The sequence below is a fragment of the Trachypithecus francoisi genome, unplaced genomic scaffold (genome assembly GCF_009764315.1).
Source record: "Trachypithecus francoisi isolate TF-2019V2 unplaced genomic scaffold, Tfra_2.0 Lachesis_group12, whole genome shotgun sequence".
NCBI lineage: Eukaryota > Metazoa > Chordata > Mammalia > Primates > Cercopithecidae > Trachypithecus > Trachypithecus francoisi.
Window position 1 is genome coordinate 10,675,238 of NW_022681457.1, and position 24,188 is coordinate 10,699,425.

Here is a 24,188-nt window from a genome sequence, read left to right on the forward strand (position 1 = left end):
AAACACAGCTGGAGAAGGAGTCTAGAGGTCAGGGGGAGGAGGGGCTAAGCTCGGGTCCAGGACTCCCGGGTTTGAAGGAAAAAGGGACTGGGGGCCTGGACTCCTGGATCCGAGGGAGGAGGAGCTGGGGGCCTGGACTACTGGGTCTGAAGGAGGGGCCGGGGGTCTGGACCCCTCGATCTGAGGGAGAAGGGGCTGGGGGTCTGGACTCCTGGATCTGAGGGGGGGGGTCTCGATTCCTGGGTATGAGAGAGAAGGGGCCGGGGCCTGGACTCAGATTTCGGGGTCCGGAACCCTTGAGTCTAGAATGAAGAATGCTGAATCTCAGAAGCCTGGTTCCCAATGGTGTTTCTCCACTTCCCCAGAGGCGGGAAACACGAGCCAGACCCGTGCCTGGAGCCAGCCCCAGGCCGCCGGGTAGCCATGCGGAGCCTGCCATCCAATGGAGAGCTAGATCCCGACGTCCTAGAGAGCATGGCGTCCCTGGGCTGCTTCAGGGACCGTGAGAGGCTGCATCGCGAGCTGCGCAGTGAGGAGTAAGACCCCGAGACCCCTGCACCCGTGTATCCACGTGGGGCGAGCTGCAGCAGCGCCCTGCGCACATGCAGAGCGCTGGGCAAGGCACCCCGGCCTCTCGTGGGGAGTGGTTTGAAGCTCCCGCCTGGGAGTGATGGAACCAGCTGGAAAACGACCCAGAAGCACGCTGAGAAAGTATTAATAGATGCTGCCACATAGTACTTACATAGACATAGTACTTACAAATAGTACGTGCCTAGATGTTAGGTGTTACAGGGTTATTATAATTGAGTGAAACACAGCTGAGATGTACCCTAAACCAGAGAAACTGGCCATACTGACACCTATAAAAAGGAAACCATGGGCAGAAAGACAGGGAGCAGAGGAGACCTCCTCTGAGCGTTGATTTCGGACTTCAGCCCTCTCTACCTCTTTCCACCTTTCCCACCCCCTGCCTTAGGGAGAACCAAGAAAAGATGATATATTATCTGCTTTTGGATCGGAAGGAGCGGTATCCCAGCTGTGAGGACCAGGACCTGCCTCCCCGGAATGATGTTGGTGAGAAGGCAGGGCTGGGGGACCAGACACACGGGTCTCAAGATGGGAAGAGGCTGGGTACCGGGACCCCAGATTCCCAAGGAAAGAAGGGGCTGCAGGCTCTGAGCTTCCAGGTTTAGACTGCTTGACTTGCTCTTTGACATTTATCAAAACCCCTGTCCGCTCTAGGCCTGTTTCACCATCTGTGCAGTTTCCAAGGCAGTTGTAAATGTGCACAGCTGGGTGAAACCATCTCTTGATTGGGTTGAAACCGTTGTCCCTCAGACCCACCCCGGAAGCGCGTGGATTCCCCCATGCTGAGCCGTCACGGGAAGCGGCGGCCAGAGCGGAAGTCCATGGAAGTCCTGAGCATCACCGATGCCGGGGGTGGTGGCTCCCCTGTACCCACCCGACGGGCCTTGGAGATGGCCCAGCACAGCCAGAGGTGGGAGCCCCTGTCCCTCCAGGAGGATCCACAATCCCTGGGTCTCGGAGTTCAAGATTCTAACCCCAGCTCTACCTCAAATGTGCTGTGTCCTTGGGACAGTTCACCTCCCCTCTCTGAGCCTCATTTCCTCACCTGGAAGGATTGTAGAAGTCAGGGAACGTCTGTGGTTTTTGAAACCCTCCCATCTGATTTTTTTTTTTTTTAATCTATCCTGGAAACAGATCCCGTAGCGTCAGTGGAGCCTCCACGGGTCTGTCCTCCAGCCCTCTAAGCAGCCCAAGGGTAAGGCCAGGTCCCCAGTGGGATTTAAGAAGGAGAAAGGGGTGGAGACATGGAGCAAAGATTGAGTAGCAGAAACTACAATTCCTGTGCAGTCTTGAGACTTGCTTCCTTGTCCCTGGAGGGCCAAAGACCCAAGGCCTCCAAAGTATTTTGGTCCATTGGCCATTTCTGCCTCCTTAGGATTGCATGCCTGAAGGGATTTTACAGAATTTAGTTGAGTGCCTGCTGTGTACTAGTTTCTGCACGGGCTGGGTTTTCAGCCCACAGCATGATAGAAAGTCTTTGTCATCCTTGCACTGGTGCCTGGGAAGGAGGATAGTTGGACTACAAGTTCCAGCATGCACCGGGCCAGCCTCTGTGAGTGTGTGTGTGTGTGTGTGTGTGTGTGTGTGTGTGTCTCCTAGCGCCTCCTGGGAGTTGTCCGCTCGCTCATCTCAGTTTCCTCTCCTCTGCAGAGTCCGGTCTTTTCCTTTTCACCGGAGCCTGGGGCTGGAGATGAGGCCCGAGGTGGGGGCTCCCCGACTTCCAAAACGCAGACGCTGCCTTCTCGGGGCCCCAGGGGTGGGGGTGCCGGGGAGCAGCCCCCACCCCCCAGTGCCCGCTCCACACCCCTGCCCGGCCCCCCTGGCTCCCCGCGCTCCTCTGGCGGAACCCCCTTGCACTCGCCTCTGCACACGCCCCGGGCCAGTCCCACTGGGACCCCGGGGACAACACCACCCCCCAGCCCCGGCGGTGGCGTCGGGGGAGCCGCCTGGAGGAGTCGTCTCAACTCCATCCGCAACAGCTTCCTGGGCTCCCCTCGCTTTCACCGGCGCAAGATGCAGGGTATGGGGGCATGAACTGCCGAGTCCTAATGTGTGGAGGGGGCTAGGAGCTAAAAATCTGGTCCCAGGGATGACCCTCTGGCATGTCTAGAGAGGAAGGGACTGGGGGCCTGGATTCCCAAGTTCTAGAGAAGAGGGGGTTTGGAGCAGAGGTGCACCTGTTGGGGAGAGAGGTGGGGCCTCTAATTCCGGAGGAGGGCCTCCATCGAAGGGCACGCCCCTTTGGGGCTCTGGATCACCTCCCATTGGCCCGTGGTTTGTGAGCCCCGTCCAGGAGGGATGGCTTGGCTGAGGCTGCAACTCCAGGCTCTGGAACCCTGGGAGGGGGTGAGTGCAGGCCTGTGTGCTGGCAACTGGGACGGTGGACAGGTGTTGATCACGTTCTCTGCCTTCCCCCTACCAGTCCCTACCGCTGAGGAGATGTCCAGCTTGACGCCAGAGTCCTCCCCGGAGTGAGTCTAACAGGGAAGGAAAGAGTGGGGATGCAGGAGATTCATGCCCTTGGCGCCTTCCTAACCCTCCTCCAAACCATCCCCTCCCACTCAGGCTGGCAAAACGCTCCTGGTTCGGGAACTTCATCTCCTTGGACAAAGAAGAACAAATATTCCTCGTGCTAAAGGACAAACCTCTCAGCAGCATCAAAGCAGACATCGTCCATGCCTTTCTGTCGGTGAGGGGCCTGGGTCCCTGTCGATCCTGACCACCGCAGAACTACAAGTCCCAGCAGGCCCTGGGGCTAACCACCTTAGCATAGGCCTGGCTTCCTCCTGGGGCTCCTGGGATTTGTAGTTTTATGGCCAGAGTTGGGTAGAAGTCAGTAGGCAGGAAAAATTTATCATGGCCAGAGGCCTGGAATTGGGGAGATAGGATCCTGAATTGCACTGTCCCCAAGGATTGTTGAGTTCCCATTCTCCTACTGCGAGCTTTGAAACTAGCGGAAGAAACTTCCCAGGCAATTTTAAGGCTGCCCCATTGCTGGTCTGTGGTTTTTTGCCTAGGGGCCGATGGGACTTAGAGTTTCTGTGACAGATATGGCTATGGGAAGCATTTGTAAAAGGAGCAAGCGGTGTTTCATGTGGTCTTGGAGTCTGAGGCTGTCACCTAGCTATCAGAGTCCTCGTGATGTTAGGATTGGGTTGTCCAGCCATTCCTCCATTACTCGCTGATAGGATAGAGAAAGCTACAAGTCCTCGCAGGCAGTGGGGCCTCCCAGTGCATTTCCTGTCCTTCTTTCCCTCCAGTGGCTCGTGGAACTTGTAGTTCCTTGGCCACAGCTGGTTGTGGGGCTGGGTATCCGTTCCCTGGGCTCACCCCTTCCTGTGTTCCCACCTCGCTCAGATCCCCAGCCTGAGTCACAGTGTGCTGTCACAGACCAGCTTCAGGGCCGAGTACAAGGCCAGTGGCGGCCCCTCCGTCTTCCAAAAGCCAGTCCGCTTCCAGGTGGACATCAGCTCCTCTGAGGGTCCAGAGCCCTCCCCGCGACGGGACGGCAGTGGAGGCGGTGGCATCTATTCCGTCACCTTCACGCTCATCTCGGGTGAGTCTCTCAGCTAGGCTGCCCTCAGCCCAGTGCTGGGACTGTTCACGACAGCTCAGATAGTGTAGGAGCCCAGGAGGTGTAGGAGCCCAGGAGCCCAGTAGGAGATGGTGTTCAGCTGGGGCCGACTCTCTGTGCTCCTCCTCCCCACACAGACCCCCCCCCCCCCACAACTCCATCCTCTATTTCCCCAGTCTCATCAGCATTTCCCTGGCATTTACAGTGTAAATAATGTGTGATCTCCTTGAAGCTTCCAAGCAGCCTCTGAGGTGTTAGTAATCACCCATTTTACAGAGGAGAAAACTGAGTCATAGGGAGGTCAATGCACTTGGCCAGAGTCACACAATACACTGTGGCAGAGCTGCAGCCCAACCCAGGCCTCTCGACTTCAGAGGGAGAGTCCTGCTCTTCCTATTACTTTACAATGGGAGAGCCAAAGGGTGAAGAGACAGCACCCTGCTGTCTGATATCAGTCGGCCCAGAGCAGACATCACCAATTGATGGCAGAGCTTATTCCTGCTAAGCTCAGTGACAGCCTCAGGAACTTTCACTCCAGGCAGCCATGACCAGTCGAGACTTGGCACAAGAAAGGAAAACCACCAGAATGCCTTGCTTCCAGTTCTACTTTCTACTTGGTTCCTCAGTCCTGATAGTGAGCGTTGGGATGGGGGGGATATTTCCGATCTCTTTGTCACCAATATTAATATGTCACAGGTGGGAGAGGGGCTTGCCCCAAGGATTTCTAAACCAGGCGGCTATGGAACTGTGGGTGTTCCATCACCAAAACCAATTATGACTTATTTTTCTGTCTCCCTTAAAGACTAACATGCAGGCTGGGCGCGGTGGCTCACACCTGTAATCCCATCATTTTGGGAGACTGAGGTGGGCATATCACAAGGTCAGAAGTTCGAGACCAGCCTGGCCAACGTGGTGAAACCCGTCTCTACTAAAAATACCAAAATTAGCCGGGTGTGGTGTGCTGGCCTCTGTAATCCCAGCTACTCAGGAGGCAGAGATAGGAGAATCGCTTGAACCCGGGAGGCAGAGGCTGCAGTGAGCCGAGATTGTGTCACTGCACTCTAGCCTGTGCGACAAAGCAAGACTCCATCCCAAAAAAAAAAAAAAATACTAATATGCAGACCTTTCTCAATTTTAAGACTTTTTCTGAGGCCAGGCATGGTGGTTCACTCCTGTAATCCCAGCACTTTGGGAAGCCAAAGTGGGAGGATTGGTTGAGCCTGGGAGTTCAAGACCAGCCTGGGCAACATAATGGGACCTCATCTCTACCTCGCCCCTAAAAAAAAATTATGTATACACATACACACCAAAATAATAATAATAAAAAAATAGCCAGGCATGGTGGCATGCACCTGTAGTCCCAGCTACTCCAGAGTCTGACATGGGAGGATACCTGATTCCAGGAGGTTGAGGCTGCAGTGAGCCGTGATCATGCCACTGCACTCCAGCGTGAGTGACAGAATGAGACCTTGTCTTAAAAAAAAAAAAAAAAGACTTTCTCCGATTTCTTTTTCTTTTTTTTTTTTTTTTTTTGTTGTTGTTGTGTTTTTTGTTTTTTTTTTTTTTTTGAGACGGAGTCTTGCTCTGTCATCCAGGCTGTAGTGCAGGGGTGCGATCTGGGCTCACTGCAACCTCCGCCTCCTGGGTTCAAGAGATTCTCCTGTCTTAGCCTCCCAAATAGCTGGGACTACAAGCACGCGTCCCCATGCCCAGCTAATTTTTGTATTTTTAGTAGAGACGGTTTTGCCACGTTGGCCAGGCTGATCTCGAGCTCCTGAATGACCTCGAGAGATCCATCCACACAGCATTCCAAAGTGCTGGGATTACAGGTGTGAGCCACCGCGCCTGGCTCCAACTTATTTTTCATACATTTCTGGTCCTTCATGGCCTCTGCTAGAAACTAACAACAAGCAATAGTATCTATTTGAATAGAAACCCACACCTGTTATTTGAAGTTGAAGGTATGTGAGTTTGACTGTGTTCCTTAAATAGCAGCACAGACCCATTTTCAGACCATGGATTGATGTGGCCCCAGCGGAGCAGGGGAGATGGGGGCGCAGAGTGGGAGGGTGGTTTGCTTGGTGGAGGGACTAGGTTCTGCAGGCTGGGACGACCTTCCCGGCCCTGGACCCCCAGTCAGCGTTTTTCTGCCCGCCTGTCCCTCCAGGTCCCAGCCGTCGGTTCAAGCGAGTGGTGGAGACCATCCAGGCACAGCTCCTGAGCACGCATGACCAGCCCTCTGTGCAGGCCCTGGCAGGTGGGGGGCGGGGCCCGTGGGTGGCGGGGCCCGTGGGTGGCGGGGGCCATGGGTGGAGGGGTCCGTGGGTGGAGGGGGCCGTGGGTGGCGGGAAGAGGTCCAGCATGAGCAGGTGCTCTGGGGTTTGGTTTGCAGAGGAGGTCCAGCTAGTGGGCTCCTTCACCATTGTCGTAGCTGAGGTCTCATCTACTGAGTTGTGAGCAGGTTCCCCGAGAGGCTGGGGCCTGAGGAGGGTCTCCCTAGCAACCTGAGGACTGGCTCCCAGGGGTCCCTAAGAAGACGACAGGCTCTGTGTTGGTGGTCATGGAACATCCTGCCAGCAGAGGTTCAGGACCTCTGTCTGGGAGGAGGGTTACCCACCGTCCTGGTTTGCTTGGGACTGAAGGGTGTTTCTGGGATGCAGGGCTTTGAGTCTAAACTCAGGACAAATTGGCCACCCTCTTTGCAGGTCTCAGACATCACCTCACTTTGGGGCTAGGGCCGAATGGTCCCTAGCAATCAGAATTCTAAGCTGAGTTCATGAGAATGTGCAAGATCTTGCTCTGGGGGATCCAGCCTTCCCCGGCTCCCAGTCCTGGTCATCAAAGACTCAAATCCTCTAGCAATCAGGGGACAGCAGAGGGTTTGTTGTAAAGGTGTCTTAGGCTTCAGGCTACTATAAGAAAATACCATACACTGGGCAACTTTCAAACAAAAGAAATTTATTGCTGACAATTCTAGAGGCTGGGAAGTCCAAGATGAAGCTGCTGGCAGCTTTGGTGTCTGGTGAGAGCTGCTTCCTGGGTGACAGACAGCACGTTTGTGCTGTGTCTTCACATAACAGAAGGGGCAAGGGAAGTCTCCGGGGCCTCCTTCCTAAGGACACTAATCCCATTCATGAAGGCCCCACCCTCATGACCTAATCACCTCCCAACTTGACCACCTAATACCATCACCCTGGGGTTGGGTTTTGGCACACGAATTTGGGAGGATGCTGTGTTCAGTCCACAGCATGGGGTGCGCTCGCCCAAGCAACCAGAGGTAGCCAGAATTCTCGAGGGAAGAGAGCGCCGGCCCTGGAAATCAGCCCTCATTCCTGAGACCATGGCAGTCCCTCCCATAGGAACAAGGTCGCGGGGGACACGGTGAAACAGTGTACGGGGCCCCCTTGCAGGGCACGTGGACAGCCGTCTGCTCTGAGGGGAGGCAGGCAGCATCAGCCTCACGGGGCCCAGGCCCCTTCCTGAAGCCTGGACCCCTGTTGAAGGGAAACAGGGCCCAGTGTTGAGGCCAGGGGCCAGGGCAGCTTTGGCCTTGTCACCAGAAACTGAGTGCCAGGGTCAGGTCTTGGGCTCTGCAGCCATGCTTCTCAACTCGGGGGGCTGGTTTCACCCCGTGTGTGTTTCCTTTGGCCGCCGTCAACAAACGACACAGCCTTGGGAGGTGAAACAACACAAGTGATGATTCTTGTACAGTCCTGGAGGTCAGACGTCCAACCCCGTCTCCGCAGGCTAACAGGGTGCCTGGAGGGCCATGCTCCCTCCAGGCGGCTCTCGGGCAGAGTCTGTTTCCTTGTGGGTTCCAGTTCCTTGATGCCGCCCACACTCCTCTGGTTAAGGCCCTTTCCTCCATCTTCAAAGCCAGTGATGCCATCTATCCCTCTGACCGAACCTAGCTGGGAAAAGGTGACTCAGTGGGACCTGCACAGATCCTCCAAGATAACCCCCGCCTCACGGTCCCTCACCTTCCCCGCAGCACAGGGTCTCCTGTGCTCCATCAGGGAACATAGTCACCAGTTCTTGGTACCTGCATGTGGACATCTTCGGAGGGGGCCGCTCTTCAGCCTAGCACAACCCCCCAGGGACACTGAGCAATGTCTGGAGATGCTTTTCCTCATCCCAACTGGGGAAAGCAGGGGGATGCCAGTGGCCTCTTGTGGGTGGAGGCCAGGGATGCTGCAGAATACCCTACAGTTGACAGAACAGCCCCCCCCCCCCGACAGCTGGGTCCCAAGTGGCAGCCATGCTGAGGTGCAGAAACCCTCCTCTCATGGTTGCTAGGGGCAACCGGAAAGCAAATGAGGACCCGGTTGCCAAGGAAAGCTGGCCTCAGCAACCAGGGGTCTCAAAAGGGGCACACCCTCGAAGATGTAGGACTAACAGGCACCCCGGGGGCTCAGCCACCTGTCTCATAAAGGAGAATGGAGTAGGGGGACCAGGCCTCCAAGTCATAGTGGTTGCTATGACAAGAAGCCCCCCAGTTTTTGTTTTTTGAGACAGAGTCTCGCTCTGTCACCCAGACTGGAGTGCAGTGGCGCGATCGCAGCTCACTGCAACTTCCACCTCCCAGGTTTCAAGTGATTCTCCCACCTCAGCCTCCCGAGTAGCTGGGATTACAGGCGCCCGCCACCACACCCAGCTCATTTTTGTATTTTTAGTAGAGATGGGGTTTACCGTGTTGGCCAGGCTGGTCTCAAACTCCTGACCTCAAATGATCTGCCTGCCTCAGCCTCCCAAAGTACTGGGATTACAGGCGTGAGCCACCGCGCCCAGCCCCCTCAGTCTGTCTTTTTTTTTTGCGGGGCGGGGGACAGAGTCTCGCTCATGGCCTAGGCTAGAGTGCAGTGGTGCGATCTCAGCTCACTGCAAGCTCCGCCTCCCGGGTTCACATCAGTCTCCTGCCTCAGCCTCCTGAGTAGCTGGGACTATAGGCACCCGCCACCACACCCTGCTTTTTTATATTTTTAGTAGAGACAGGGTTTCACCATGTTAGCCAGGATGGTCTTGATCTCCTGACCTTGTGATCCGCCCGTCTCGGCCTCCCAAAGTGCTGGGATTACAGGCGTGAGCCACCGCGCCCGGCCCCCTCAGTTTGTCTTAAAAGAAAAACGAGGTCTCTGCCAGGGGACCTCAGGTAACATTCTGGGTCCCATGGAAATTGCTAGAGACCACCCAGCAACCAGTGTTTCCACCACAGTCCCCAAGAGGAGGTGGCCTCAGGACCCAGGAGAGAGTGACCTGAGTCAGGCTGGCCCAGCATGAGGGGCCTGAGAACCCTGCCACCAGGAGGCTCCCTTGAGCCCAGTTCCGTGGAACATTTCTCTCTACCAACCAGGGTAGGAGTCAGGTGGCCCTCTGGCTATGAACTTTGAGCACTGCCCTGGTGAGCTGTTTCTTAACAAACAGTATCAGAACCAGAATCTGAGAGTCTCCTAAAGTCAGGCCCAGCCCAGGTCTCCCTTGGACTAACCTGGCCCCAGGGTTGCGGGGGGCAGAGGGTGCAGCCCCCATCCTAGGGGAGCCAGGCCTTGTCACTTGGGGTGTGTCCTCCAAGTAACCAAATCTGGAGGCTTCAAGGCCAAGTGGTGGAGGGACTAGGTCTTATTGGGGATTGGAGCTGGAGCCTCGGGGTCACTGAGACCGACTGATAAGGAGACTCTGCCCCCATCCCCTGGGAATGGGAACCCCCAACCCTGGGCTGTGGAACCCACGAAAAAAACCTCTTCCTCCCTTGCAGATGAGAAAAATGGGGCCCAGACCCGGCCTGCTGGTGCCCCAGCCCGAAGCCTGCAGCCCCCACCCGGCCGCCCAGACCCAGAGCTGAGCAGCTCTCCCCGCCGAGGTCCCCCCAAGGACAAGAAGCTCCTGGCCACCAACGGGACCCCTCTGCCCTGACCCCAGGGGGCCGGGGAGGGAGGGGACCCCCCACCCCCCTTCCCTGCCCCCCAACTGTGAATCTGTAAATAAGGCCCAAGGAACATGTCGGGAGGGGGGGTGGACACAAAAACCGGCCTTGCCCTGCAGGGATGGGCTCCGCGGGCCGTGCCCAACTGGGGGTGGTTCTAGGGGAACAGGGGGCGGGGGAGCTGTTTCTATTTTATTTATTGATTAATTTATTATTTTATTTATGGATCAATCTCTCTGCGGGGTGGGGTGGGGGAGGGACGGGAGCTGGTTGGGGTGGCTTAGCAGATCCGGACAGGGCCCTCTGTCCCTGTGTCGTCCCCAACCCCCTCTTCCTGGGCCCCTCCTCCCCTGGTCCTCCCGTTCACGACCTTCTGTACGGATTTGCTCTCCGGAAGGAATTCTGGTTTCGCGTGATCCTGCCTGCGTCCGTGTCTCTGATTCCGCCGGCGGCAAAAAAAAAAAAAAAAGATAATAATAATAATAAATAGCCTTGATCAGGGACAGCTGGCTGGCCTTGGCCTCTCGCTTCCTGGGTGCCCAATTGCAGGGGCAGGGCCCGAAGGCGGGGACGGGGATGCTGGCTGCCACCAGCCGTTCAGAGGCCCTCCGCGCCGGCACACGGGTCCTCCGGCTCCAGGTCAGTGAGCAGCAGCCCCAGCCGGTTGGAGAGATCCCCAGTGGCTTGCTGCGCGCGGGGCACTGAGATTGGCCCCATCTTTCCTGCTTCACTGGTGAGGGCGAGGCCCAGGTCAGGGTGGCTGCTACAGCTGGACCGGCAGGGAGATGGGGGAGGCCGGCGAGGGGCTGAGGCTGGGCCACGGTTGAACACACAGGGTGCAGCTCTCCAGGGTGGAGAAGTCAACGGCGAAGAGACCGAAGAGCGCGAACAGCAGCATGGCCACCGCCCACTCGCAGGCCGCAGAGACGCTGCGCAGCGAGCAGGCGTGGAGGATGATCACTGCTCAGGGTCAAGGGCCACACTGCTACCGCGACAGACGGGGAGCCCGGCCCGGACTCTGTGCCCCCTCGCGCTGCGCGGAGGCCATCTCCGGGTGTCCCCATCCTCAGCTCTCACCTTTCTCCATAACTCCGATGCTCTCCAGCCCCTGTCTCAATCTCAAGCTGCTTGCAGGCGCTTTCCTTTGCATGCCGCCCCCGTGTAACTATTGCATTCCCAATATCCCAAAAAGTTTCCGTCTCCCTTCCCTAACCCAGGGAAGGGCCTGGTTGCCTCCCTACTTGTCCAGGACACCCAGCTGCCGTTGCTCCTCCCTCCAAACACGCAGGGTTTCCTAAATACGCCTCCCTCTCCACCGCCAGCCTCAGACTGTGCTTTGCAACTTTCTCCTGAACATCCACCCGGCTACCCAAGGCCCATAGGCATCTCCTGCTCACTCCCAGAGTCTAATCTCTTCCCTGTAAAATCTATTTCTCTGAGTGTCCCTTCCTCCGTGACAACTCCACCATCCACTCATGTGCCCCAGAAGACACTCCCGGCCCCCTCTTCATCCCTCTTGGCCAGCTGGTCACCCCAAGTCTTGTCCTATCTGCCTTACCTGTCTCTCTCCAGCCCTCTCCTCCTGTCTTGCACCTTTCTCTCCTCGTCTGCCCCGTCCCTTCTCTGGCTCTCGCCTTCCACTAGTTTCTTAAGACCTTTTCCTGCTCTGCCAGCCCTGCAGGCTCCAGGCTCCAGCCTAGTGGAGACAGCTCTTGTTTTCTGGAACTTCTCTCACTGGAGCCACTCATCACCTCACCCCTCCCAGATAGTGCATTCCATTCATTCAGGGATTTCTAAGCGGGCTGAGAAGTGGTGGCTCATGCCTACAATCCCAGCCAAGGTGAGAGGCCAAGGTGGGAGGATTGCCTGAGGCTAGGAGTTCAAGACCAGTCTGGGCAACAGAGCAAGACCTGGTCTCTTCTTTTTTTTTTTTTTTTGAGAGGGAGTCTCGCTGTGTCCCCCAGGCTGGAGTGCAGTGGTGCGATCTCGGTTCGCTGCAAGCTCCGCCTCCCGGGTTCATGCCATTCTCCTGCCTCAGCCTCAGCCTCCCCAGTAGCAGAGACTACAGGTGTCCACCACCACACCTGGCTAATTTTTTGTATTTTCAGTAGAGACGGGGTTTCACCGTGTTAGCCAGGATGATCTCGAACTCCTGACCTTGTGATCCACCCACCTCGGCCTCCCAAAGTGCTGGGATTACAGGCGTGAGCCACTGCGCCCGGCCTGGGACTGTTCTTGGTATATCATTCTTCCAGTATTTACTGGTCACTCACTATATGCCAGGCACAGATCTAAGCAACGTGTACATATTATCCTATCCACTCACAACCCTGAGGTCAGCCTGTCGTTATCCACATTTGAGGGACGAGGAAACCATTGACACCAAGAAGTAACAGCCCGTGGAAGATTCCCCCAGCTAGTGTGTGGAGGACAGGGCATTCCAACCTGGGCAACGTGACCCCAGAGTCGGCATTCTCGACGACAAAGCTGTAATCCTGTGCAAATGCTGAAGCCCAGAGAAAGGAAGAGACGTCCCCAGTGACACACAGCCAGACAGGGAGACTGATTCCAGTGAAGAACCACCCCCAACCCCTACCCCGGATACAAGGAGGATACTGGCCACAATGAGGATGGTGCAGAAGCTGCAGAGGCCCAGACGGAGTGGCCCGATCCAGGGAGCCCCGGGCTGGGGCAGGCTCTTCAGCCTCCACAGGAGGAGCTGCAGCCAGAAGTAGACGTTACCCAAGATGAAGGCAAGGAAGGCCCCTGCCAAGTGCGTGGGCCGCTGGTTCTTTTCCTGGGAGGAGAAGGGAGGAGTTGGGAGGGAGACTCTGGGAAGGAGGGTAAGGGGCACCAGAAGGCCAGGGCCTTTCACCAACGTAGTAGACAGTGATCACCAACTTTCCATACCCAGTGATGGGCTTATTAAGCACATCGGCTACTGTCAGCTCCACAAGGGCAGGCGTTTAAATCTGTTGTTCATGCTATAGCCTCAATTCCTAGAACAGTGATTGGCACATAGCAGATGCTCTGTAAATATGAGTGGAATAAATCTTGCATTCTCAAGGCAGGGGACAGATATTTCCCCAAAAAATTGGTCTTGCAGGTGAAAAATTCTTAAATATTAACAGTTGTATGTAACTTACAGATACACAGCATAATATTCCATTAAAATTTTAAAATACTTAAAATTTCGGCCTAGTATGATGGCTCACATCTGTATTCCCAGCTCTTTGGAACGTGAAGCAGGCGGGTCACTTAGAACTCAGGAGTTTGAGACCCACCTGGGCAACATGGCAAAATCTTGTCTCTACAAAAAATACAAATATTGCCAGGCACGGTGGCTCACGCCTGTAATCTCAGCACTTTGGGAGGCCAAGGCGGGTAGATTACTTGAGGTCAGGAGTTCGAGCCCAGCCTGGCCAGCATGGTGAAACCCCATCTCTACTAAAAATACAAAAAATTACCCAGGCGTGGTGGCAGGCACCTGTAATCCCAGCTACTCAGGAGGCTGAGGCAGGAGAATCGCTTGAACCCGGGAGGCAGAGGTTGCAGCGAGCCAAGATCGTACCATTGCACTCCAGCCTGGGCAACAAGAGCAAGACTCCATCTGAAGAAAAAAAAAAAAAAAAAATACAAATATTAGCTGGGCATGGTGGCTCAGGCCTGTAATCCCAGCTACTCAGGAGGCTGAGGCTGGAGGATTACTTGAGCCCAGGAAGCAGAGGTTGTAGTGATCTGAGATGGCACCATCGCATTCCAGCCTGGGCAACAGAGCAAGATTCCATCTCAAAAATAAACAAACAAATAATAAATAAATAAAATAAATACTTAAAATTTCATGAGAAGGCCAGGCGCCGTGGCTCAAGCCTGTAATCCCAGCACTTTGGGAGACCGAGACGGGCGGATCACGAGGTCAAGAGATCGAGACCATCCTGGCTAACACGGTGAAATCCCGTCTCTACTAAAAAAATACAAAAAACTAGCCAGGCGAGGTGGTGGGCACCTGTAGTCCCAGCTACTCGGGAGCCTGAGGCAGGAGAATGGTGTAAACCCGGGAGGCGGAGCTTGCAGTGAGCTGAGATCCGGCCACTGCACTCCAGCCTGGGCGACACAGCGAGACTCTGTCTCAAAATAATAATAATAATAATAATAATAATAATAATAATAATGGGAAGAGGGGACAACCAGGGGCAAATGTCTAAAAATACTCCTTAGAGGAACAAGATAATAACAACAGGTTGAGGGCTGGGCAGTGACTCACGCCTGTAATCCCAACACTTAATGAGGCCAAGGTGGGCAGATCACTTGAGGTCAGGAGTTTGAGATCAGCCTGGCCAACATGGTGAAACCTTGTCTCTACTAAAAATGCAAAAATTAGCCGGGTGTGGTGGTAAGCGCCTGTAATCCCAGCTACTCTGGAAGCTGAAGTAGGAGAGTCACTTGAACTCGGGAGATGGAGGTTGCAGTAAACCAAGATCTCACCACTGCACTCCAGCCTGGGCCACAAAGCAAGACTCTGTCTCAAATACATAAATAAATAAATAGTTGCAGAGCACATTGGGAGGCTGAGGCGGGTGGATCATTTGAGATCAGGAGTTCAAGACCAGCCCGGCCGACATGGTGAAATCCCGTCTCTCCTAAAAATACAAAAAAAAAATTTAGCCGGATGTGGTGGTGGGTGCCTATAGTCCCAGATACTTGATAGGTTGAGGCAGGAGAATCGCTTGAACCCGGCAGGCAGAGGTTGCAGTGAGCCAAGATCGTGCTACTGCACTCCAGTCTGGGTGACAGAGCAAGGCTCCATCTCATATATATATATGTACATATATATACACACACACACACACATATATACACACATATATGTACATATATACACATAGATGTATATATACACATATATGTATATATACACATACACATATATATGTACATATATTCTCTGTGGTCCGCGGGCAATAAGGACAGACCTAGCTAGAGTCTTTATGGAGATGGAATGAAGTCATGTACAAAATGGAAAGCCTGCTGCCAATGGCTGCCAAATGTTTAGTCAATTGCCTAACATGAAGAATGAGTAAATCTCAGTCATTTCTTTTTTGAGACAGGGTCTCACTCTGTTCCCCAGGCTGGAGGGCAGTGACACAATCACAGCTCACTGCAGCCTCGACCTCCTGGGCTCAAGCAATCCTCTATCTTCCTACCTCAGCCTCCTGCATAGCTGGGACTACAGGTGCATGCCACCACGCCTGGCTAATTATTTTTTGTAGAGACAGAGTCTTGCTATGTTGTCCAGGCTGGTCTCGAACTCCTGGGCTCAAACCTCTGCCTGCCAATGTCCTGGGATTACAGGCATGAACCACTGTGCCCAACCTCAGTAATTTCTTTTCTTTTCTTTCTTTGTTTTTTTTTTTTTTTTTTTTTTTTTCTTTTTTTGAGACTGAGTCTCACTCTTGTGGCCCAGGCTGGAGTGTAATGGCATGGTCTTGGCTCACTGCAACCTCCGCCTTCCGGATTCAAGCGATTCTCCTGCCTCAGCCTCCTGAGTAGCTGGGATTACAGGCACCTGCCACTACCCCTGGCTAATTTTTTGTATTTTTAGTAGAGACAGGGTTTCACCATGTTGACCAGTCTGGTCTCCAGCTCCTGATCTCAGGTGATCCACCTGCCTTGGCCTCCCAAAGTGCTGGGATTACAGCCATGAGCCACAGAGCCCGGCCAGTAATTTCATCTTTTCTTTTCTTTTTTTTTTTTTTTTTTTTGAGAGAAGTCTCGCTCTTATCCTCCAGGTTTGAGTGCAATGGCTCGATCTCGGGTCACTGCAACCTCCACCTCCCGGGTTCAAATGATTCTCCTGCCGATGCCTCCCAAGTAGCTGGGATTAAGTCGCCTGCCACCACACCCGGCTCCTTTTTGTATATTTTAGTAGAGACGAGGTTTCACCATGTTGGCCAGGCTGATCTCGAACACCTCATCGCAAATGAGCCGCCCGCCTCGGCCTTCCAAAATGCTAAGATTACAGGCGTGAGCCACTGCGCCTGGCCCAGTAATTTCATCATTAAATGAGCTGGGGAGAGGGGCTGGCAGAAAATTATCCCAACCTCCTCGAAGTCAAAGAAGTCCTACATACAAACAGCCTCGCTCGGAGTGCCCCATTCACAAAGCAAAGGAATCCAGCCGGTCCGAGGCCACTGGCCAAAGAAAAATACAAGTCCCAGGAGGCCGCGCGGGAACCAGCCGCGAGACAATAAGCCTATGGCCGCGGGGCATGCTGGGAGTTGTAGTTCCAGATGTCGGAGAGGGCAGACCCTGGGCACCGACTCGGTCTCACCTGGAAATTGCCTACCACGGAGGTGCCCAGGGCACAGAGAAGACCCGTCCATAGGATCAGCTGGTTAGGCCACCTTCCGACGCCCCAGTCCCGGAGCTGGTGGTAACGGATAATGCAGATCCACGCGGCTGGGAGAGGGGAGAAGGAAGTAGGAGGGAGACCCACCCGGGACTCCTGGGACCCAGCGAGGGAAAGGAGGGGAGCAAAGTGAGGGAGAAGGCGAAAAACTCCCGGATTTTGGGGAAAGAGGGGCCTGGGGCATGGACTCCTGGGTTTGAGAAAGGAGCCGTCTCGGAGCTCGCTTGGCTGGGCTGGGGAGCACTGAACCAAAGGGCTGGGCAATATTTACCCAGAGCAGCTCCCATATTGAGCACCTGGCTGAAGATGCAGCTCTGAGGGGGGAAGGATCCGCAGATGCTGGGGAAGACAAAGGGGTCATCCTGGGCCATCCAAGCCGGGGCCTCCACTTTCCTGCAGCGGCAGTACCCCCAAATCCCTAGCCTGGGGCAGGACTACCTGATGTAGGGAAAGCCTCTGCTGAGGTCGACAGTCCTGTTGGTCACTGCGATGGCAAAACTACGGGGGAAATCAGAGTGAGTGGCGACTCCCACCTACTTTTCCTTCTGTCAACCAAACTAACAAGGACTTCTAGCCCCCTCCGCCCTCAGACCCAGGAGTCCAGGCCCAGCCCCTCCTCCCTCAGACCCAGGAGTCCAGGCCCCAGCCCCTCCTCCCTCAGACCAGGAGTCCAGGCCCCACCTCCTCCTCCCTCAGACCCAGGAGTCCAGGCCCCCAGTCCCTCCTCCCTCAGACCCAGAAATCCAGACTCCCTGCCCCTCCTCCCTCAGACCCAGGAGTCCAGACCCCCAGCCCCTCCTTCCTCAGACCAGGAGTTCAGAACCCCCAGCCCCTCCTCCCTCAGACCCAGGAGTCCAGGCCCCCAGTCCCTCCTCCCTCAGACCCAGAAATCCAGACCCCCTGCCCCTCCTCCCTCAGACCCAGGAGTCCAGACCCCCAGCCCCTCCTCCCTCAGACCCAGGAGTCCAGGCTGTAAGTCCCTCCTCCCTCAGACCCATTAGTCCAGGTCCCAGCCCCTCCTCCCTCAGACCCAGGAGTCCAGGCCCCAGCACCTCCTCCCTCAGACCCAGGAGTCCAGACCCCATTCTCTCCTCCCTCAGACCCAGGAGCCCAGACCCCAGCCCCTCCTCCCTCAGACCTAGGAGTCCAGACCCCCAGATCCTCCTCCCTTAGATCCAGGGGTCAAGGCCCCCAACCCCTTCCTCCCTCAGAGCCAGAAATCCAGGCCCCAGCCCCTACACCCTCAGACTCGAGTCCATCATGCCTCTGACACTCACACGATCCAGACGCCAGAGATAGCCCAGACAGCTAGGAAGACGGGCATCAGCGACAGGTAGCCCCACATGCCGGGCTCTGCAGGTGAAGGAGCGGGGCTGAGGCAGGACACCTGTCTCTCTCACACCTGAAAAACCAGCCCTCAAGGAGGGCCCAGGTGCATGCAATTGTGGCCCCAACCACTAGGCCCCCGTTGGCTCTCAGGCAGAAGTCAGGGGTGGGGATCTGATCTAATTGGCCAGCTCTCCACTCCAGGCAATTTCCCCACCTATCCCGCAGTGTTCAACCCTATCTAACGCATTCTCCTGCTTGGGGAGTTTCTCCTTGTCCTCCCAGCCCCTCCTTGCAGCTCCCAGCCTCCAGGGCCTCCCTGAGATGCTCACCTCTCCAAGCTCCCTGGGGCTCTCAGTCCTGGGACTGGGGCTGGGTGAGCTTGGGGAAGAAGGGCTGGCATTCAGGATGGGGCTCAGGCAGGCCAAGGCAGAGGCAAAGTCCGGGCTGGAGCGCTGGAGGGCTGCCTGGGGCCTTGGGTCTGACCCACACTTCCTGAGGGGCTCTCTACCCTAAACCGCCATGTCCTGTCTCCTCAGAACCTAGCAGGCAGCACCTTAGCTTCAGGGGCCCCTAACTTCCTTCCTCCAGCTTTGTGGGTTCAACGTCCAAAGTCTCAGCCCTTCCCTCCCCAGGAACCAGGAATCTGAGCCTCCAGCTCTCTCCAACCTGGAAGATGCAGAATTCCAGGGCCCCAGTTCCTCCTAGAATACAGATACTCTTCTCCAGCTTCTGAGGTCCAACCTCCCAGCTCTTACCTACTCGGGTACCCAAGAGCGACGGCGTCAGGTCCGCCTGCTCTCTGGGTGCAGCTTCTGTTTCTGGTCTGTGAGATATGGAGCCCTGATTACCCCGCCTACCCTCCTGCGCTCTCCTTCCTCTCACCCTTCCCCTTTTCCCTGCTGGAGTTCCCCAGGCAGGCTGAGCGTGGGTGGGAAGGGAGCTCTCAGCAATGACATCTCCATCCGAAAATCCCTCCAGCCAGACAAAGACTGCTCCTATCACCTGACCCTTTTCCTTCTCTCTCCCGACAGCCACCTTTAGCTTCTGACCTCCCCCCACCGTTTGGTCCTTAGGGATTTGGGGTCATGGCCTCCTCCTTCTTCCCAGGACCCAGGAGTCCAGTCCCTCAGTCCCTCCTCCCTCAAACCCAGGGTCAGACCTCTAGGCCCTCCTTCTTTAGACTCTGGAGTCCCTCCTGCCTCTGACATTCACGAGGTCCAAACCCCGAGATAGCCCAGCTAGCAGGGACAGGGACAGGTAAGCCTCACAGGCTGGGCTCTGCAGGGGAACGAGGGGCTGAAGCTGGGCCCCTCTCTTTCCTCTCTCTCTCTCCTCCCCTTCACACCTGAAGAACCAGCCCCTTGAAGAGGGCCCAGGTGCATGAGATTGTGGCCGTGGCCTCTGGGCCCCCATTGGTTCTCAAGCAGAAGTCACAGGAAGGGGTCTGATCTCATCGGCCAGCTCTCCTCCACTCCAGGCAATTTCTCCACCTGTTTCAGTGTTCAGTCTTAGCTCACACATTCTTCTGCTTGGGGAGTTTCTCCCTGCTCTCCCAGCCCCTCCGTGCACCTGCCAGCCTCCAGGGCCTCCCCGGGATGCTCACCTCTCCAAGCTTCCTGGGGCTCTCAGTCCTGGGGGTGGGGCTGGGTGAGCTCAGGAAAGAAGGGCTGGCATTTGGGGTGGGGCTCAGGCAGACATGCTGCAGAGGCAAAGTCCAGGCTGCAGGACTGCCTGGGTCCTTTGGTCTGATGGCCACTTCCTAAGGGCTCTCTATCCCCAAACCACTGTGTCCTGTCTCCTTAGAACCTAACAGGCAGCACTTTAGCTTTGGGGGCCCCTAACTTCCTTCCTCCAGCTTTGTGTATTCAACATCCAAACTCTCAGCCCTGTCCTCCCCTGGACACAGATCTGAGCCTCCACCCTTGGGGACCCAGGAGTCCAAGCTCCAACTCCTTCCTCCTTCCCCAAGATGCAGGAGTCCAGGCCCCCAGAACTCTTCCCTTAGACACAGAAGTCCCAGCCACCTCCTCCCTCAGTATGCCACCTCGTTTCTTTTAATGGATGTAAAATCCACATAACATTAGCCATTTTAAAGTGTATGATTTGGCCAGGCGCTGTGGCTTTTGCCTGTAATCCCAGCAGTTTGGGAGACCGAGGCGGGCAGATCACCTGAGGTCAGGAGTTTGAGACTAGCCTGGCCAACATGGTGAAACCCCATCTCTGCTAAAAATGCAAAAATTAGCTGGGTGTGGTGGCAGGCACCTGTAATCCCAGCTATTCCAGAGGTTGAGGCAGGAAAATCCCTTGAACCCAGGAAGCAGAAGTTGCAGTCAGCCCAGATCGTGCCATTGCACTCCAGCCTGGGCGACAAGAACAAAACTGTCTCAGAAAAAAAAAAAAATGTGCGACTCAGCGACATTAGTGCACTCCCAATGTTATGCAACCATCGCCTCTTTCTTTTCTTTTCTTTTCTTTTTTTTTTTTTGTTTTGTTTTTTTGAGATGGAGTCTCCCTCTGGCACCCAGACTGGAGTGCAGTGGTGCAATCTCAGCTCACTGCAACCTCTGCTTCCTGGGTTCAAGTGATTCTCCTGCCTCAGCCTCCTGAGTAGCTGGAATTACAGGCATGCACCACCACACCTGGCTAATGTTTGTATTTTTAGTAGAGATGGGGTTTCACCATGTTGGCCAGGCTGGTCTCGAACTCCCGACCTCAGGTGATCCACCTGCCTCAGCCTCCCAAAGTGCTGGAATTACAGGCGTGAGCCACCGTGCCCGGCCTTTTTTTTTTTTTTTTCCTGAAACAGAGTCTCCCTCTATTGCCCAGGATGGAGTGCAGTGGTGCAATCTTGGCTCACTGGGACCTCCACCTCCTGGGTTCAAGTGATTCTCATACCACAGTCTCCCAAGTAGCTGGGATTACAGGTGCCTGCCTCAATGCCTGGCTAATTTTTGCATTTTTTGATAAACACAGAGTTGGGCCGGGCGCGGTGGCTCAAGCCTGTAATCCCAGCACTTTGGGAGGCCGAGACGGGCGGATCACGAGGTCTGGAGATCGAGACCATCCTGGCTAACACTGTGAAACCCTGTCTCTACTAAAAAATACAAAAAAAAAACTAGCCGGGCGAGGTGGCGGGCGCCTGTAGTCCCAGCTACTTGGGAGGCTGAGACAGGAGAATGGCGTAAACCCGGGAGGCAGAGCTTGCAGTGAGCTGAGATCCGGCCACTGCACTCCAGCCCGGGCGAAAGAGCGAGACTCCGTCTCAAAAAAAAAAAAAAAAAAAAAAGATAAACACAGAGTTTCACCATGTTGGCCAGACGTCTGGCCTCAAACTGCTGACCTCAAGTGATCCACCTGCCTCAGCCTCCCAAAGTGCTGGAATTACAGGCGGGAGCCATCGCGCCCAGCCCCTGTCTGGTGTCTTATGCTCAGTGTAATGTTTTTGAGATTCATCCATGTTGTAGTACGTATTAGTGTTTCCTTCCTTTATTTTTTATTTTTATTTTTTAAACAGCCAGGGTCACCTGGGGAAGGTGGCTCATGCCTGTAGTCCCAGCACTTTGGGAGGCTGAGGCAGGTGGATCACCTGAGGTCAGGAGTTCGAGACCAGCCTGGCTAACACGGTGAAAACCCATGTCTTAGGCCGGGCGCGGTGGCTCAAGCCTGTAATCCCAGCACTTTGGGAGGCCGAGACGGGCGGATCACGAGGTCAGGAGATCAAGACCATCCTGGCTAACCCGGTGAAACCCCGTCTCTACTAAAAATACAAAAAACTAGCCGGGCGAGGTGGTGAGCGCCTGTAGTCTCAGCTACTCCAGAGGCTGAGGCAGGAGAATGGCGTAAACCTGGGAGGCGGAGCTTGCATGAGCTGAGATCCGGCCACTGCACTCCAGCCCGGGCGACAGAGCAAGACTCCGTCTCTAAAAAAAAAAAAAAAAAAAAGAAAACCCGTGTCTACTAAAAATACAAAAAATTAGCTGGGTGGCCAGGCACGGTGGCTCACACCTGTAATCCCAGCACTTCGGGAGACCAAGGCGGGTGGATCATGAGATCAGGAGTTTGAGACCAGCCTGGCCAACACAGTGAAACCCCATCTCTACTAAAAATACAAAAATTCACTGGGTGTGATGGCGCATGTCTGTCGTCGGGAGGCTGCGCAGGAGAATCGCTTGAACCCGGGAAGCAGAGCTTGCAGTGAGCCGAGATCACGCCACTACACTCCAGCCTGGGCGACAGAGTGAGACTCCATCTCCAAAACTAAATAAACTAAATAAAATAAAATAAAATAAAATAAAAAATAAATCCTATCCCAGTGGGGCTGCTAGAGACCAAAGCTCTCCAGGTTCCCCTCACCCCTTCTGCCCCCAAACGCCTCTCCTCTGGGTCTGGTCATCCTCCTTTCGCTTCTTTTTCCGGAAGTCTCCGTTTGCCCAGACATGAATCTGAGCCATCCCCTGCCCGCAGTGGGGTCCCTGTCTGTAGGCAACACAGATAATCAGCAGGTGACAACTCCCCTAGAGGAAGTCACACAAGGCTATGAGGGAGCCCAGGGGAGGGAGGCATCCAGGCTACCTGCTCCTCCGTCAGCCCTGGACACTGTTCTCCTGCCCTGCCCTGTGTTTGCCACCTGGCTGAGTCCCACTCCTCTTCCAAAATAATAATTATAATAATAATAATAAAGATGAGAAAGCCCAGGTGATCCCAAGGAAGACTTGTCCCTGCTCTGAGTCTCCATACCCAACTCGGTGTCCTGGCACAAAGATGGGTTTGGCTCACTGGTGTCCCCACAGTGCTTACGTGACCTGCTTGGGCCCTCCCTGGGAGGATAGGAGGCAGGGCTCCAGCCTGCTGGGCTACTTTCAAGTTGGGAATTAGGCCCCTGTCACCACTGGCCACGGGTAGGTTGGGTGTCTGGAGCCTTAAGGGTCCTTCTGGAAGCTAGGCTGCCGGCCTGGCTCAGCCGAAGGGAAGAGGCTGTGCTTTTCCTCTAAGAGATGACATTGCAGGCCGGGCGCGGTGGCTCAGGCCTGTAATCCCAGCAGTTTGTGAGGCCGAGATGGGCGGATCACAAGGTCAGGAGATCGAGACCATCCTGGCTAACACTGTGAAACCCCGTCTCTACTAAAAATACAAAAACTAGCCGGGCAAGGTGGCGGGTGCCTGTAGTCCCAGCTACTCGGGGAGGCTGAGGCAGGAGAATGGCGTGAACCCGGGAGGTGGAGCTTGCAGTGAGCTGAGATGCGGCCACTGCACTCCAGCCCGGGCGACAGAGTGAGACTCTGTCTCAAAAAAAAAAAAAAAAGAAAGATGACATTGCACTTTCTTTTTTTTTTTTTTTTTTTTTGAGACGGAGTCTTGCTCTGTCGCCAGGGCTGGAGTGCAGTGGCCAGATCTCAGCTCACTGCAAGCTCCGCCTCCCGGGTGCACGCCATTCTCCTGGCTCAGCCTCCCGAGTAGCTGGGACTACAGGCGCCCGCCACCTCGCCCGGCTAGTTTTTTGTATTTTTTTAGTAGAGACGGGGTTTCACAGTGTTAGCCAGGATGGTCTCGATCTCCTGACCTCGTGATCCGCCCGTCTCGGCCTCCCAAAGTGCTGGGATTACAGGCTTGAGCCACCGCGCCCGGCCGACATTGCACTTTCATATTGAGGAAACCGCTTCTGGTTGGTGGTGGGGACTGGTTTTTATGTTTATTTTTGTATCCCTAGATGTCTACGTCCCCTGCCTGGAAGTTTCCCCAGGGAGGGGATGTAGAAGTCTAGGAATGCAGAGGTCTCAGAATCTTCCCCAGGGAGGGGATGTACACCTCTAGGGATAGAGGGATCTCGAACCTCTGTTTTCTTGTCCGCAAAACCAGGATCATGATGGTCTGCCTTCAGGCAATTGTGAGGGTTTGTTGAGGTTATCCACGTGCGACCCTAAAAGACTGCCTGTCTGGCCGGGCCTGGCGGCTCACACCCGTCATCCCAGCATTTTGGGAGGCTGAGGTAGGTGGATCACCTGAGGTCAGGAGTTCAAGACCTGCCTGGCCAATATGGTGAAACCCCGTTTCTACTAAAAATACAAAAATTAGCTGGGCGCGGTGGCAGGCACCTGTAATCCCAGCTACTCAACAGGTTGAGGCTGGAGAATCGCTTGAATCCAGGAAGTGGAGGTTGCATGAGTTGAGATTATGCCACTACACTCTAGCCCAGGCGACAAGAGCGAAACTCTGTCAAAAAAAAAAGAAAGAAAGAAAGAGAGAGAGAAAGGAAGGAAGGAAGGAAGGAAGAAAGGAAGGAAGGAAGGAAGGAAGGAAGGAAGGAGAGAAAAGAAATGCAAGAGATTGATTGGGGATGAGGTTGGTGAAGTATAAAGGAGGAGAAAAGT

The 24,188-nt window shown here is 55.1% G+C and overlaps 2 protein-coding genes across 14 annotated transcripts in view; one reads left to right on the forward strand and one right to left on the reverse strand.

Moving 5' to 3' along the window:
- BRSK1 (BR serine/threonine kinase 1) overlaps positions 1–10,551 on the forward strand; it is a 32,432-nt gene extending 21,881 nt beyond the window's left edge. For all 3 annotated transcript variants that reach the window (XM_033224452.1, XM_033224453.1, XM_033224454.1), the window contains exons 10-19: positions 366–536; positions 977–1,074; positions 1,339–1,498; positions 1,723–1,783; positions 2,239–2,608; positions 3,011–3,059; positions 3,154–3,277; positions 3,946–4,144; positions 6,330–6,419; positions 9,915–10,551. In XM_033224452.1, the coding sequence (XP_033080343.1) occupies positions 366–536; positions 977–1,074; positions 1,339–1,498; positions 1,723–1,783; positions 2,239–2,608; positions 3,011–3,059; positions 3,154–3,277; positions 3,946–4,144; positions 6,330–6,419; positions 9,915–10,072 (1,480 nt within the window). In that variant the 3' untranslated portion in view covers positions 10,073–10,551. The remainder of the gene's footprint in view (positions 1–365; positions 537–976; positions 1,075–1,338; positions 1,499–1,722; positions 1,784–2,238; positions 2,609–3,010; positions 3,060–3,153; positions 3,278–3,945; positions 4,145–6,329; positions 6,420–9,914) is intronic.
- On the reverse strand, positions 10,306–18,965 carry TMEM150B (transmembrane protein 150B). 11 transcript variants are annotated; one of them, XM_033224456.1, is made up of 7 exons: positions 18,150–18,569; positions 17,769–17,907; positions 16,930–16,989; positions 16,788–16,830; positions 16,414–16,541; positions 12,699–12,879; positions 10,306–11,042 (listed from the first exon to the last, which is right to left on the reverse strand). In XM_033224456.1, the coding sequence occupies exons 1-7, from the start codon at positions 18,218–18,220 to the stop codon at positions 10,846–10,848; spliced, it is 819 nt and encodes a 272-aa protein (XP_033080347.1). In that variant the 5' UTR covers positions 18,221–18,569; the 3' UTR covers positions 10,306–10,845. The 11 variants fall into 11 exon arrangements, with proteins under 11 accessions (XP_033080347.1, XP_033080357.1, XP_033080356.1 ...); XM_033224466.1 differs by having other exon boundaries at positions 16,763–16,830; positions 17,769–18,569; XM_033224465.1 differs by lacking the exon at positions 10,306–11,042 and having other exon boundaries at positions 12,187–12,879; positions 16,763–16,830; positions 17,769–17,844; positions 18,487–18,965.
- Positions 18,966–24,188: the final 5,223 nt, after the last annotated feature.